Here is a 14,583-nt window from a genome sequence, read left to right on the forward strand (position 1 = left end):
CACCGAAATCGAAGCAGCGACGAGGTCCTCGGAGACGTGGCGCAACGCCAATCTTTGTTACCGAAAACGTCACCTCGTCCACGCCATTTTACGAGCAGCGCAATAATTATCATAAAAATTCCAGCAGGTTCGATCACCCGACGAAACGCGCGTAACTGTTCCGTGTTCTCGGCGTCATGTCGAACAATCATTAAAAATTCTCCACTCGAATTGACGGCATACACAGCTGTTGCCTTCGAATACGTGTGCCAATGGTTTTGCCTGTCCAGCCTCCAAAGCTTTCACACCAAAATGTCAACAGACTAATATTTGGTTGTTCTGCACCCCATTGGTGTCCCTGCTCTGTCATTCACGTTGCAACGCTCCCGAGGCTCTCGTTTAGCTACCTCCTTTTTAATTTTCCTGGTCGCGCTACGTAAACGCCACTTAGCGTTATTTGTCATCGTCCCCCGTAGCTCTTCCTCGCCTATTATGCCCAAAGCTTTTCCCGCCCGTTATTTGTCGCCCTATTTACATTAATTACCTCTGCTCTTTGTAATTACACGGTCCACGGTGATCACGTACGTACAGTTTCCGCGTACGAATTAATTCGGCGAACGAGCGGCAAAGCTAGCCAGCCCTTGGAAGCGGATATCAAAGGAACTCGATCAGAATTAATAACCGATAATCACAGGACGTCCTCATCGGTGATGCTCGTTTGAAGCCGCTCGGCTGCCCGTCTCGATGAAGACTCGAGACTTCTTTAATCTCAATAATTACACGTCTCCTCTCCGTGATAAATTAGTCCCTGTTTCTGCGCCACTTTGGGTAATCCACGTCCGAGTATCACGTCGACGCGGCTTGTCATTATCCGATCTTTAAGGCCCACTAGCGTGACAGGCGGAGCTGCTGGAGGTTTTAGAAGCACCCACTGCTCGCTCAGACGACCACCAAGGGTTCTTGTAAGTCGGGCTTCGAATGTCACCCCTGTCCTCGCGCGGAGGAAAGCCATTTCACCTTTCCTGTCAGATTTGCTTAAGGGGTGTTCCGGACTAGATCCCATAAAAATAGGTGATCTTTAGGAATTAATTGAAGGAAAACTACTACGTATAACTTAATAGGACTTTTTGCATTGTATTAAGGATGTCTTAAACTATAGAAATAATTTTTTTGTTTTATAGTTAATCATTGCAGACGGCACTGGGGAGTCGTTAAAGTCGAGGCGTCAAAAAATTCATCCAAAACGGTGGAACCTGTAGCACCGAAACTCGCTCGTGGACTTAGCAGTAAAAATGACAAAAAATTACATTTTTTGAGAAAATAACGACACTTGACGTTTGAAATCACTTTTCCCCTATATTTTTCGCCCTTCAAGGCCTTTAAAAATTACGAATTTTCAATTTTTGTTAAATTTTACTGGTTTCTCCACGAGCCAGAAGTATATTCTTCGAAATAAAAAAGTTTCAGTCGAATCGGATAATAACTTTTCGAGATATAGGTTCCACCGATGGTTACTGTGCTCGTGAGTTTTTCTCCAAAAACCGGGCACGTTAGCGGTTTTAGGGCGGTATATGGGCGAGCGCGTGGAACGCAGCCTGATGAAATTAATACTTTACGATTACGAGCCGTGTTCTCGTCACACGAGCGACCGCTTACAAGTGGTGCGTATTCCGCAACCCTCCGAAGAGCAGGCGCGATCGAGTTACACTAAAGAATCCGTGTAATAATTATACATTAGTTATCAACCACAAAAACCACGTCGCAAATTCAGCCGGCGTCCGTGAAACCACAAACTTGTGTGTCCAGAGCGACTTAACATCGATCCTTTTAAGGGTACATTTTGTGGCTACCAGGAATTTATTGGCGACCATTCGCCATAGGAACAAACCCGTGCTTCCTACTGACAGCTCTTTTCTCACCTCAGGTGAGAATTACCCGTGACATGTGCTCGGTTATGTAGAAAAAAAAATGGGACCGGTCGAGTGTTCCTAAACGTGTTATTTCCGTGTACATTAAGGCCAGAGTACGATTTCGCAGCCATAAAATTGACAAAGATACCTTTCTAGATCTTGGAACAAAAAGCCGAAAGATCTCGTTCTCTCGGGCGTCATAGAGTAGCCAATCAGTGCGCACGCGAAAAGTGGTAGGTAATACTCAGATGATTCGTACAACGGGGCGCCGACAAAAGAAATATTGCACGATTGCACCTTCGAACTGTGTCGTTGCTGAGGTTATCAAGGATCGCGCCAGTAAGCCGCGTGGAAATCCGCAAACGTTTCGTGTGATTTCATGGCTGGAGCGAACCTGATCTTCCTAATTACACGGTGCCTGTTATCTGGCCCTCTCGTCTTCTCTCGCGTCTCGCGATATTATTGCCGTGGACCGTTGGCAGTAAGCAACTGCGCGCGTTCCTCCGTGACTCTTAATCTGAGATTTGCATAAAAAGCTCGTCGTCCAGTTTTCGTGGATCGCTTACCGGCAGTGGCTTTATCCGTTAAAATTCCCGATGCGTCAGAGGTATCGGGGCCGTGTTCCGACGGTCTTTACTGCGCGGGCCGCGATTTTACCGGGCTCCACGTGCTAAATTTCATCGCTCTGCGTCGCGGGGACACCGTTTTACGCTGTCCACTGTACACGACACCGCTTTTCAGTTGCCGTTTACGCTTGTATGCACTTTTAAGCCGGCGCCCATTCCAATACCTTCTTAATTTCGTGGTGAAATATTTAGGAGAGGCCTGCAGATGGGAATTGATAAACCTCGGAAAGAAGAGGGCAAACAGTAGCACCCCCGCCGATGGAAGTCACTCGAATGACCGCTGTGTCAGTCGAATTGACCTGGCCGTCGATAGATTCTTCCTCAACGATCGTGTCGTGCGTTGGCTGTCCTATACTACTGATTTCCCTCCTCGTTTCACCTCAGCTCTGCGCAGTGTGCAGCTCCGGCGAACAGAAAGCTGCAAAAAGTTAGAAACTTGGGGCCGTGCGCGGCCCGTAGCTCACGTGAATTCTTTCCCTGTTGAAATTAGAAGACAAAGGGCAGGGAGATGCGATTATAATCAGAAATAACGTCCTCGGACGGAGCCAGGCTACCGGCAAAGGAGAAACATCGATGCCGCCGGTACCGAGACAAGTCGCAGGCCGCCGTTTTATTTACGGCTTTCAGGAGGAACATCGACGTTCGCCGTTAGCCATTGCGTCTCGAAAGTGCCCCATGAGAATGAACTCGGCGGGGTATTATTCCGCGCAGGTGAACCTTAAGACGACAGTTACACGGGGATTGATGATCGGTTGGAGCGCGTGCTGCGCGTGATTCCATCATAAGCTATGCTTGATCTGATCTATGCTCGCAAGGTCACACTTTTCTAATGCTTCGCGATGATGATTCGCGGATTGTGCTGGCAATGCACGCGCTGCAGAGATTAGCCTTGGTTCATTGGCCTTTCGATGCGTGACTCAATGATCGCCGACAACCTGTCCGTTCGCATTGAAATTGAAATTGAAATTGAGGTGCACTTGGACGGAGCTCTGTTTGCCGTTCTCCTCCTGTACGCTTGCTCTATAATAGCGTAACCGATTGCAGCTTATCCAGTCAGTTCTGCGTCAACGAAGGTCCAGGATTAAGGTCCTTCTTGAGTTTCATGCTGGGGTTTATGTATAAACTTTATTCGCGTGTCCCGCGAAATTATGAAGCGCGTGTCGGTGTCGTTATAAATAATTCGCGATCGTATTCTTGACCCGTGCGGGATGGAGGCCGAAGCTACCACTCCTCTGGCTACCAATTACAGCCGATAAGTCGCGGCGAAACCTGCCAAGTGCTTCTGCCTGTACCCCGAACGCAGAGGAGCGGCGATTATCGTGATTTCGTGTCGCGAAAAATACAATTCATGGGTGGAAGTAATTTGTTCGCTCGTTAGTCACTTGGCGAGCCACGATTCATGATACTTGTGGGGCCTCTGTCCCCGATGGCGGGCCTCGAGTGTGTTTACACGCCCTTCTTCTTGCTCTTCTTTCACCTGCAATCATTATAATCCTTCTCGCAGCGTCCTCAGCAACCCTGACTCTTTTTTCCACTGGAATATCTCTCATAGTGTTTCATGAGAATCTCAGGACCCTCGCGAAGCTATCTCGTAGATGATCAAACCCAGGAATTCAGGTGGTAAATCAAAAGATGCTTCGTAAAGTTGAATGTAACGTAAAAACCAAAGTCAGATAGTCGATCGCTGAATCTCTCCTGTATCGCATAGGCGGGACTCCAGCGACGAACGTTCACTTGTTTCCAAAGGAATCGTTGACTTTCGCTGGGCCTGTGGGGTGACACGAAACTCTGTCGAGTTTCCCTTCGGCAGCCCGTCAGTTTGTACAAGTGAACAAACTGGCAGCTTGGCTGGGAAGGAAGACAGTCGTTCAAGCTCGCAAATATTGGAACGAAGAAGCAGAAGGAGCAGGGTTTTACGATCGAGCTAGCCATTAGAATCGGAAGTTCCGGAAAACGAAACGCAGCTCGGTCAACTGCCCCGTGTTTGCCGGCAAACACGTGTCCTAAGCAGAAGTCTTTTCTCTTTCAAACGCCACGAGATTTTCTACAAGTTGCACGAGCAATGCCGTGTAAAAAATACTTAGTTTCTGGAGCTGGAGCTTCTCTTAGCCTCGTCGCGAGCATCTCGATTTTCGAAGCCTACATGTTTGAACCTTACACCATTCAAACATTCCAGACATTGGCAAGCACCCTGACGCATTCTATAAAGCTACATGATGCAGCAGAGCGCCACAGGGAGCGAAGTGCATCGTTGTTGCATCAAAGTTCATTGCCTCCGATTTAGGCCCCCGATCGGATCTCCTGTACGACCGGTAAACGTTACGTTCCAGGTCATTTGCATAATTGTTGAAAGTTATTGGCTAATAAAGACGCGAACGGCCTCTCGAAGCGAGTTTCTTTGTCAGTATACTATCCGCCCGAGCCGTTTCCAGGATATTGGTTTCCCCCGCGGAGGACGTAAAAATTCGATACGATATTCGGGGCCAATTTGTAGGATTTTTAATGTTACGCCAGTGGGAATAACATGTAGGACAGAGTGTTGATTTTAGTAGAACCGGCAGAGTGTAACCACCCCGTCCTGACTCCGTGTAAATCGGGGAATGCTCGGTTGAAAATGACACCGTTCGTCTTCTCGGAAGTTGAACAACCTAGAATCAAATAAAATGGGTAGGATTTAGTTAACAGCCGCTTTCTACGCGCTGACACGGGGGGGGATACCAGATCAGATAGACTGTGTTTCGTGTTTGGTAAAGAATAGTTTATCCTAAATCCTCGTAAACAAGACTTGCCAGCCATGTTCAGGTAATTCGAACACCGTGTCAGGGAGGCTGTAACAGTAAATACTTTTCTCGTCCCGCGCCACGACCTTACCTGGACGAACCACTCCGTTTAGACGTATTAGGCCAAAGATCCTTCTTCTTGCGCCGCGAGACTCGATGCTTCCTGAACACGTGCTTGTATTAATTTAGGAAGACTCGATAACTCCGCCAGCCCTGTCCATCTTCCGCTACGAATCAGCGGTGGTTCATCAGAACCTGTAATTTCGTTCGGCTTGCCATCAGCAACCGTTAGAAATCGTTCTCGAGTCGAAATTAACGCGATGCACAATGCCGGGCAAATTATCTGATTTTTCTCTAGAATTATCCTCACGCCCGATCATTCGAAATAACGAGACAGAAAAAGGGATTAGTGGTGCTAGCTGAAATTCTTTGGCGTCTCTGACCGCCTTCTAATGCGAGCATAACTTCTACTTTCCGAACTCTCCGTTTCACCGCCCGTAAGTCCTTGGCTCCCGAGCCAAGAATCCGCTGTACCCTCACGGGCAAACGGAATAAATCCGGATTGAGGAACGAGGCCTCCGATTCGGTATCCATCCTCGCGTGTTGGAAGAGGAAAGCGCCTTAATATTCATCGAGGACATTCAGATTACAAATCCCTTTCTAATCTCGATGTAAATCGTCTTAGTAGAAACTCGGGGATCCCATCCTCGAAACTGTAAATGGCAAAATCACCTGCGTTTATCCGTGTTTGCGCAACTCGGTTCCATTCTAAAGCATCCTCTGAAGGGGTGTTAGGTCGCGGCGTTGGCCCCTGGGGCAGGTTCTTCCCCTAGCATTAAGGAACTAAGTACTGGGTTCGAGAAGCACAGAGGTTGCCCGGTCGCGGACAACGCAAGCCCACGTAATTTTACACTATTATTTAAGATCGCGCCGGGGACGTAATCGCGACACAGCGCACTCGCCGCAAAGGCTAACGGTCCAAGGATTAAGAAGCTCCGCGGAACGGCATTTTAACACGCTGACGCGCCAGTTTGGTGGAAAGATTAACGCATTTACTGGAGTAAAAAGTTACAAGGATGTTTTGTGGAACACGGACGGCTTCGCTCTTCGCGGGACAGGAGAACGAGGAAGTTATGTCGCAGTACAGTATTCGGTATTAGGAAACGCTGCTGATATCGGTACACGTGTATGGCGAGAGCGTGCGTCCACGTTTCGGAAACGTATGAATATTCAGCGGGGAAGAATGACGCGGATCTCTCGTGGGACATGCGATACGTCCCTCCTTACGCTGAAATATGGAAGATCTGTCATAGCATGCGATAGCTATACATCTTCCGCTTAGAATTTTCATAACCGGCACAAACGTTAGACACAGAGATACGCATTAATCTCAGCAAGCGGAACCTACCGCCATTTTTCAACCGAAGTTGAGGACACATAGCTGTAACGTCTTTCAGCAGTGTTCCGCATGGCGATGCTTAAGGCATCCCCGATACGCCTTGGGTGTCCCCAGCTGTCTCCGTCGCGTCGAATCGGCCGGTCTACGTTCGCAAATTGCGGCACGTCGAAAACTGCTTCGATTTTGAAGAATCACGCCCCAGAATTCGCGCCGGCTGGCTTCTTATTAAAGGGGTCGACGCGAAATAACAGGCGGCGGGAGTTGGCTCGATCCTCGCTGATGCGAGATGATTCTGTGAGGTGATCCACGGAGGATCGACGGTTCTGTTGTACGTGATCGATTTGCTATTTGTCCTGGACGTAATGCCTCGCGCTTGTGTGTGTCTGGCTCTGGTGTGCCGGGAAGATCTGAGGAACGTTAATTCGTGGAGCTTTTGTGGCAGATGTAATTAAAGCGGACGATGAAGATTGACCCAGGCAGGCAAAAATCACTTAAGAAATCGACGCCCCTGATGGGCAAGATGATTGCAGCGTGTGGATGTATCGATGTATCGCGTCAGGCTCCTGTTAATTAATCAGCAACATGTGACGACATGTCGTGCCACGGCTGCTCGGAAATAATTAGCTTGATCGCGCGTAACTGCAGCTTCGTCGAGGCTGATGAAGGGCGAGCAGAGTGCGGTTCAATCTCGAACGGGAAGATCGATGGGTCGCTGGAGGGAGTAGTCCCTTCGCGCGATGGAAATTAGACGTAAATTATTTTAATCCAGCTGCTCTTGTTTCGTTGGTGCAGCCGCGCAGGTGGACAACCTAATTAGGGGAGACGTCGCAGCTACTCCTGATTTTTCCCTGCTCCTTTTACTGTTTTAATCAGTCCGCTATACGTAAGAATTTCGAGAGCGCACTGCACGGCGAGCAGCCTGCTTCGAAGATAATTTTCGTATCGCGGGGCAACTCGTGAGGAAGATCGGATCTCTGCGCTGCATCCACCCTGACACAGAACGCGACATTCCTCTCCGCGGAATCAGTCACGTACGATCTCGGGTTGCGATCTGCTCTTGATCCACGCTCATCTGCGACCCCTTCGTTTTGCATAATCTTAAATCGCGAGCCGGAAATCTTGCACGCTACCCGCGAACGTGCCCGAGAAGGACGCGTGTCCCAGCAAATGCAGGCTAATTGCACGCGTTCCGGTTGTTCCGTTGTCACCCGACCGTGAACCATTAACATCCAACCCGTTCGATTGCGGTTCCCCGTTTCGAAATCAACCGGTGCTCCGATGGTATCGCAAAGATCGTACTTGTCTCTACAAACAAATTGCTAATTTCCGGCCCAGCGCAGAAAGTGTGTTGCTTTTAATGTACGAAGCTGTATTTCCCCAAACTTTTACCTTTAGTGGTTCATTGGAGCTTAGTGGCCAAAACAAAGTACCACGGACGAGCGGTACTTTGAAACTACAAAAGGAACAGTAGCGAATAAACTAATAATTTATTGCAGCGTACAAGCTTGTGGAATCTCTTATTAATTTACGACTCATAAACTTGTAAAGACGAACAGACTATGTATTCCTGCGTGAGAGGATGCTTCAATGGGATCGTCATCGTCTATGCACGCACGCAAAGCATTGAAGTCGCCGGCTGAACGATACATATGACACACTTCGCGAGGGGGCTGTTTAATGTCGCTGTAAAGAAATTTATGGTTTCGTCTGACAGGAATCGGGAACGTATCGTGAATTCACCGGTACGCCTCTATCGGCTTTTGCGGAATCTGCTGGTCAAGATTAATCACGACCGGTAATCACGGCGATACCGAAGCGTTCATAATTCGTAGACAAGCTGCCAGCGACGGACCACACGGATATAATTTTAATATTTTTACCGCGAAACGAGTTCTCTCAGAAGCAAATAAGAAGGTCCTTTAATGAAATACATCCGATCGGAGATAGATCCAGCCACGTTTTATGGCTCCACGTAACGAATTGAATACATAGTAGCGTGTTGCTAATGATGCCAGATAAACGCCCTCGTGAATGATTTACGTTCAGGTTACCTCTCGATCGAGACTATAGACGTCGTAAATTATACCGTGACTCCATTTAAACGCGACTCCGGTTGAACTTTTATGACGTTCGAGGAGCTAATCTAGAAATATTTCAGGAGCTTATTTTCACACCTCAGAAAGGTATGATTCTTTGCTGTCGTAAACACTCGAATGAAATTATAACTAACGGCACTAAAATATACCTTTAGAGTCACGGTGCACCCCAAAGCGTCGCAGCAATTCGTGCTAACGACATTCTCGTTTGGAACACTCGTAATTATGTTCATGCAAATGACAGACAGTCAGTGAAACAGCCTCTGAGATTGCCACGCATCCATCACGTCCACCCGTGACCGCATTTTCCGCGAGGAATTTCATAGAATCTCAAGGAACGCGGGAAAATGGCAAGGAAGCAAAACTGGCGTGAAAATGCAGCGCGCAAAGTACACTTGGTTCTTTCTTTCGCTAATTTTTAAGTGATAGTCGAAGGAACTTCGTTTTCTGAGCCACTCTCGCTGTTAATTTTCATGCAGAAGAAATAATCGTTTCTTCGGAAATTTTAAAAAGTATAATTCAAGTGGGTACCTAAGGGAATTACACGGATAGCAGGGTGTGCATTAAACCGGACGCTATCAATTTACTTTTCCAATAGCAGGGTAGGGTGTTTTTTTATTTATGTAAAGTATATCAAATTATTATTTACGGACGAAATTAGTTCGCGGAATATCTGCCCCGTTTTGTACATCGAACCAGCCTTGCAGGGAATAACTATTTGGGTCTGTACCAGGAAAGAAACATCGGTCTTTGTTCGTCGCTCTCATCGGTCACGCGCGGCTTTATTGATGGGGATTTTTTAGAGCCGTGTCATCCAACTGGAGCCGCGATACACGCGAGGGATTAAATTCGAATATATACATTTTTTATCGAGATATGCAAATATCGCCGCTTTTGACCGAGGCATAAATTTCTCCGGTTGCGGGCGAGTTTTCACACCGGTGGTGAAATTTTAATGCGCGTCTCCCTGCACCGGGATTGGTCGAGCGATAGTAAAACACATTATGGTAATTACATCTCGATACTCAAGAAGGCGATTCGCCGATCATAAATTACATATCTCCCGTATAAAGTAATACATACTGATCATTCGTCACCATCCAATCTCAGACGTATTTCATTTTAATAGGTCCCACGCGCAGGAACATTTACAGCGGCTACGTGGACTCAGCATCTCCGAAAGCTCCCGTTGTACTACATTTCAGTGGCCACGATACGAGGAACTGTAGCGTATCGAGCTATTAATGTTGGAGGCAATTAAAAGGGAATGGGGCGATTAATCGGCGCGAGGAATGCACGCGTTTCTCCAAATGAACCTCGAGCATCCAGCAGCTCCCTTTGCTCAGAGCAAGCCGCGAATTATCTACATCCGATCGCGACAATTATCCGCATTTTGAGATCCAGATGGCCCCTGAAGGGAACGCGTGCCTTTATCGACGATCCGGCATTCCCGCCCAACACTCCTCATTTTTCTCTGCCCTGTAAAATAAAACCTGTAAGTCCCGTGCATCGGGGATATTCTTGCGAGTATCCTTCGCACGATCTTGAATCAACGGACAACGTCGCGTTGAATCTTGAGTGGATGGAATATAGCGAAGCACTGAATGTACAAGGTATGTAGAGGATTCCACGGGTATGCAAGCTGCCCGTTTCCCGCAACCACCAAAGAAAATGGTTCCAGCCTCGTGTTTCGTCCCCCAGCTAGCTGGCAAGCGGCAAAAACGGCAACAGTTTCGCGAAGTCTCGAGGAAGCCATTCCCGCCGCTTCTTCTTGCGCGTTTCCCATCGATGATGGCTGTCCTATCTCACGCGTGCCATCAGCTCGATTGTGCATAACGTGGACACACGTGACGTTGATGCACCGCTCGCGACACGCATCGAACGTGTAATTTATGCTCGCTGGAACGGCGCGGGCGCCTCCGTGCGACCGTAGTTCAGCAAGAAGACGCACTGGACGGTGTACGGTTCCAGCCGGCGAGTGGATTCTTCGGGGCCTTTTTTCGACCGCGGAAGTTACATGCCGTTGCACCCTGTAATTTCGCGGTACATCGTTCGGGACGTCTCGTTACAAGAGAATTACGATTCCTCAGGCATTAGGAGCCAATCGACTTCGAAACCTGAACAGTTCCCCCTCGACTCTCTTCGGGAGATGTAGATATTTCTAAAAGTGTCGCGATGACGCTGCCGGGCAGAGAGGAAGAGATTTCTCGCGACATGCCCGCCAGCAACGCTTGATTGCTGGGCAGCCTTTAACGTTGATTAATTACTGTTATCAATTCTAGCCGACGGAGCCGTCCGTGGCCGTCTATTTTAGTCCTGTAATTACCGCAATTTCACGGCCACGCCCTCGCAGTCGTATGACCCCTATAAATCAGGAAATTATTCGGCAATCAATTAAGCGAAACGCTTCGACAGCGAGGACCCTCGCAATTGAGCTGTGATGTTTTTTTTTTTTTGTGCTGGGCGTTACATCACGCGTTACTCGCCAGCCACGTGTAGAGAATTATTAAGACAGATCCCCTGATAGCGTAAGAGAAACGGTTGATTTATTCGTGGCTGCAGACTAGCGGCCATCTTCGTCGTCCTCGCGGACCTTCCCCGGCGCGAAGCTACAGTAATTTGCTCCACTTTGTTTCAGAATGCTGTGGGGAAGATGCGTCTTCTAGTTCTCGTCCTCGCGGGCTGCTTGAACATCCTCGAGATTACTCGCTGTCAAGAGCTTTCGGTCATCAGGCACTCCGATGGAGATATTTTCACGCTGGAAGGTAAGCCTGCACAAAAGCCGCGATTGTAAATCTCTTGAAGACACCGCTCGCTGTCACGCCACTGTTCCCTGCTACTCTTTCTCGCATAAATGATCAGGCGCAGCCTCCGCGATTCGCCCGGACGAGTGGCATCTTCCTCGAGGAACGCGGCTGCGCGAACGAGCGCGGCCGTGATTCGCGATTTCCCGAGAAATCATACGGGACTGGATATTAAAAAGAAATGGTACGCGAGTACGTCCCGAGTATAAAGCCTGTCGGTGGAAAAAGTTTCGCGGCAGATTATCCATGAAATTACGATGTAACGGTTTGACAGCTGTATTTCAGCTGGTCAGGCTGCGCGCCGCGTCCCGCTGGCGTCGGCGCGTGAGTTTCCTCATCCTGGAAATTTATCTCCGAATGTCCCTCGGTTGCACACGCGCGGCTGTACAGTTAGCTCGCGCGAAAGAAACTTCGGATGCGGCGGAGGGTAGCCGGGACCTGCCGTAGATCGAACCCCTCGCCGTGTAATTAAAGCTCGAGGCAGAAGGGCACGGATAAAAGTTGGAAATGTGACCCTTCAGGTTCCTGCACGGAGGCCTGCACGGTGCTCAGCAGCGGCACCGCCAGTCCTTACACGCGTAGTCCTTCAACCGCGGGACTCGTTCCTCCGAACAACAGCTGCACCTGCCAGTGCAACCACGGGCTTCCTACCTTCCGGGAGGATCTTCATATCTGCGTTAATGACATCCACGGTAAGTGGCTTTAATCCCCCCGCGATGCCCGGCAACTTTCAATTGCGAGTGAACCGAGCGGAACGTCCGGGTCTTCCCTTTCAAGTCCGCACAATCAAATCGCATGCCGTGGAACATTGTATTGACTCCCTGGAAATAATCAAAGCCGGACGTTCAGCAGCTCTTCCCCTAATTGCGGGCGAGCGCATTGAAAACCCGACACTTTTCCTCGGTCAAAGTAATCGAGTTCCTCGTCCCCCCCGAGAGCGAACAGTTGCGCGCACGTACCGTTTTCAATCGAACCGTGTCATCGGAAATGATTGCCCCAGCTGTTTAAGCGAATCGTCCTCGTGCCGCACGTTTCTAAGCGACATCGCCGCAGGCAAAACCACGAGCGGCCGCGTGCCGCGCGATCCGTTTACTTTGATTTTCTACGTGCCAGCCGCCTGCAGCTCTGAGATTAGAACAAAAACGGACCTACATGCACACCGAGACGCGTAGCTTCGTTCCGATCGGTGGGTTTGATTGATTTGATAAGTACCCTTATTACTGGCAAGCAGCAGTTTAATCGATTCGCGTAATAGCGCACGTGAGTCGGTCGGAAGGCGTGTGGTTAAATTAACATAATTGCAGACCGTTCCTCTGCCGGGCTAATTGGATTAATTTGCAATTTGGAACGCTTCGAGCCTGTGCCTCGCAGGGAAATTAGCGGGTAGCTAAGGTTTCCTCGCTGGCCAGCCACGAACTTTATATCGCTGATTTCTACCCGTTCGATCCCTAAGTGACCACGTAATGCGCTGCACTTAAAACCTCGTTACGCATCCTCGTTCCCCAGTCTTTGCCGCAGCGTCGGATAGATCTTCGCTTCCCAAACCGCAGCATGTAGCCACAGGCTGCTTTGTGAAACAATTATGCAGTCGCAACAGCATTGAGCGTTAACCTCTGACACGGCCACAGTGTCTTTCCATTCTTTCCGCTGTGATCTGACAGTGAGCGATGAGAAGCCGTGCGTCACTCGCGCTGAAATTAGGAAGGTTCTAGCCACGCTGGAAGAGATGAAAAGTCTGTATACGGTTACAGTTTATGGTGGGGCAAGGTAGCTGTAAATTGTCGATTCCATAGAAATCGCGCACGTTTTGCGTCTATCCAGCAGCGACGGGGAGAGAGGCGGAGGCGTGAAGTATATTCACTCCGCCACTAGGTGAACCCTCTGCGACCTCCGGTGACCGTGCACCAATGCTTCTCCATCGATCTCGAATGCCTAGGATTGCGAGAATCGCGAGACGGCGCGTAGGCGATTGGAGAGTTGCCACGCTGGCGCGAGATACGACGGCCCGCGAAAAAGATCAAAGCTCCTCACTGCTCGCGCTGTTAATATCGCGCCTGGTAGTATCTACTTCTACGTAAGTTCCGTAGCAGACGTGTTACTTTCGCGTGGCTGGAATAAACCACGAAGTTTATCAAAATTCATGTGGCAGCTTTCCAGAATCCTTACTCAAGCGTGAAGCTTTATGTCTATGGGAAACCACAGAGGTCTCTTATATCGCGCTGATAATCGTGAAGTTAACGAGGCTACTTGGAAAAGTCTTTAAGACCAGTTACTTTATCTCGTACCTTCGATTCCCTTATCGGCTTGCTATCTAAGGATTATCCTGTTCGTATTCCCGCCGAGGCTCGCGGCGCACAAAGTTGCGCAACCAGCGTCGCGTACATCAGCCGCGCATGTCGTTTGTTTCCTATTGCTGGTCGCTGTTAGATAATCGCAAATCATCCAGCACCGATACCAGCCCATTCAAAGCGGAGTCGATTCTCATACAGCGCACGCTTCTGCGTAGCCCTGACCCCAAGCAATGACCTTCGCGCCACGGAAATTATCCCGAGTCATTAGCATCCGCGTTGCTGAGTCAGCCACGAAGCACCTTCCGCGCGTCGTCGCTCGTTCCTTCCGTTACGACTCTCGAATCTCTCAATTTTCACCACCTCGCGCATAACCGTAAACTTTCTCGCCACTTATATGTAATAAATACTCACTTACGCATTTAATCGCGCCATTGTGAGCCCCGAACGAACGAGCCTGCGCGTTTCCGCGGCGGCTGTACGGAGATGAGGAAGGCTGCTTGGCGGATTAACTTGGTCGAAGAAGCAGTTGTTTAAATAATAGACAAAGGTACACAGCTTGTGGGAAGCGGTCGGTTCGAGGGACCCTTCGCGAACCCCAACGTCGCTTTACATTTGATACACGCCGCAACGAAGGGATTAATATTCCGCCGTACAACGCTGTAATTTTCTTCCCACTTCATAGACACCGTTCTCCATCA

The 14,583-nt window shown here is 49.1% G+C and overlaps 1 protein-coding gene across 2 annotated transcripts in view; it reads left to right on the forward strand.

Annotated features, from left to right (window-relative positions):
* Positions 1-14,583, forward strand: part of LOC143376277 (uncharacterized) — a 50,779-nt gene that overhangs the window by 21,043 nt on the left and 15,153 nt on the right. The window contains exons 2-3 of one of the 2 annotated variants that reach the window (XM_076826409.1): positions 11,429-11,555; positions 12,116-12,286. In XM_076826409.1, coding sequence (XP_076682524.1) covers positions 11,444-11,555; positions 12,116-12,286 — 283 coding nt within the window. In that variant the 5' untranslated portion in view covers positions 11,429-11,443. Of the gene's footprint in view, positions 1-10,735; positions 11,556-12,115; positions 12,287-14,583 lie in introns of those variants that run through there. The other variant, XM_076826410.1, reaches the window with a different exon arrangement.

The sequence above is a fragment of the Andrena cerasifolii genome, chromosome 14 (assembly GCF_050908995.1).
Source record: "Andrena cerasifolii isolate SP2316 chromosome 14, iyAndCera1_principal, whole genome shotgun sequence".
Classification (NCBI taxonomy): Eukaryota; Metazoa; Arthropoda; class Insecta; order Hymenoptera; family Andrenidae; genus Andrena; species Andrena cerasifolii.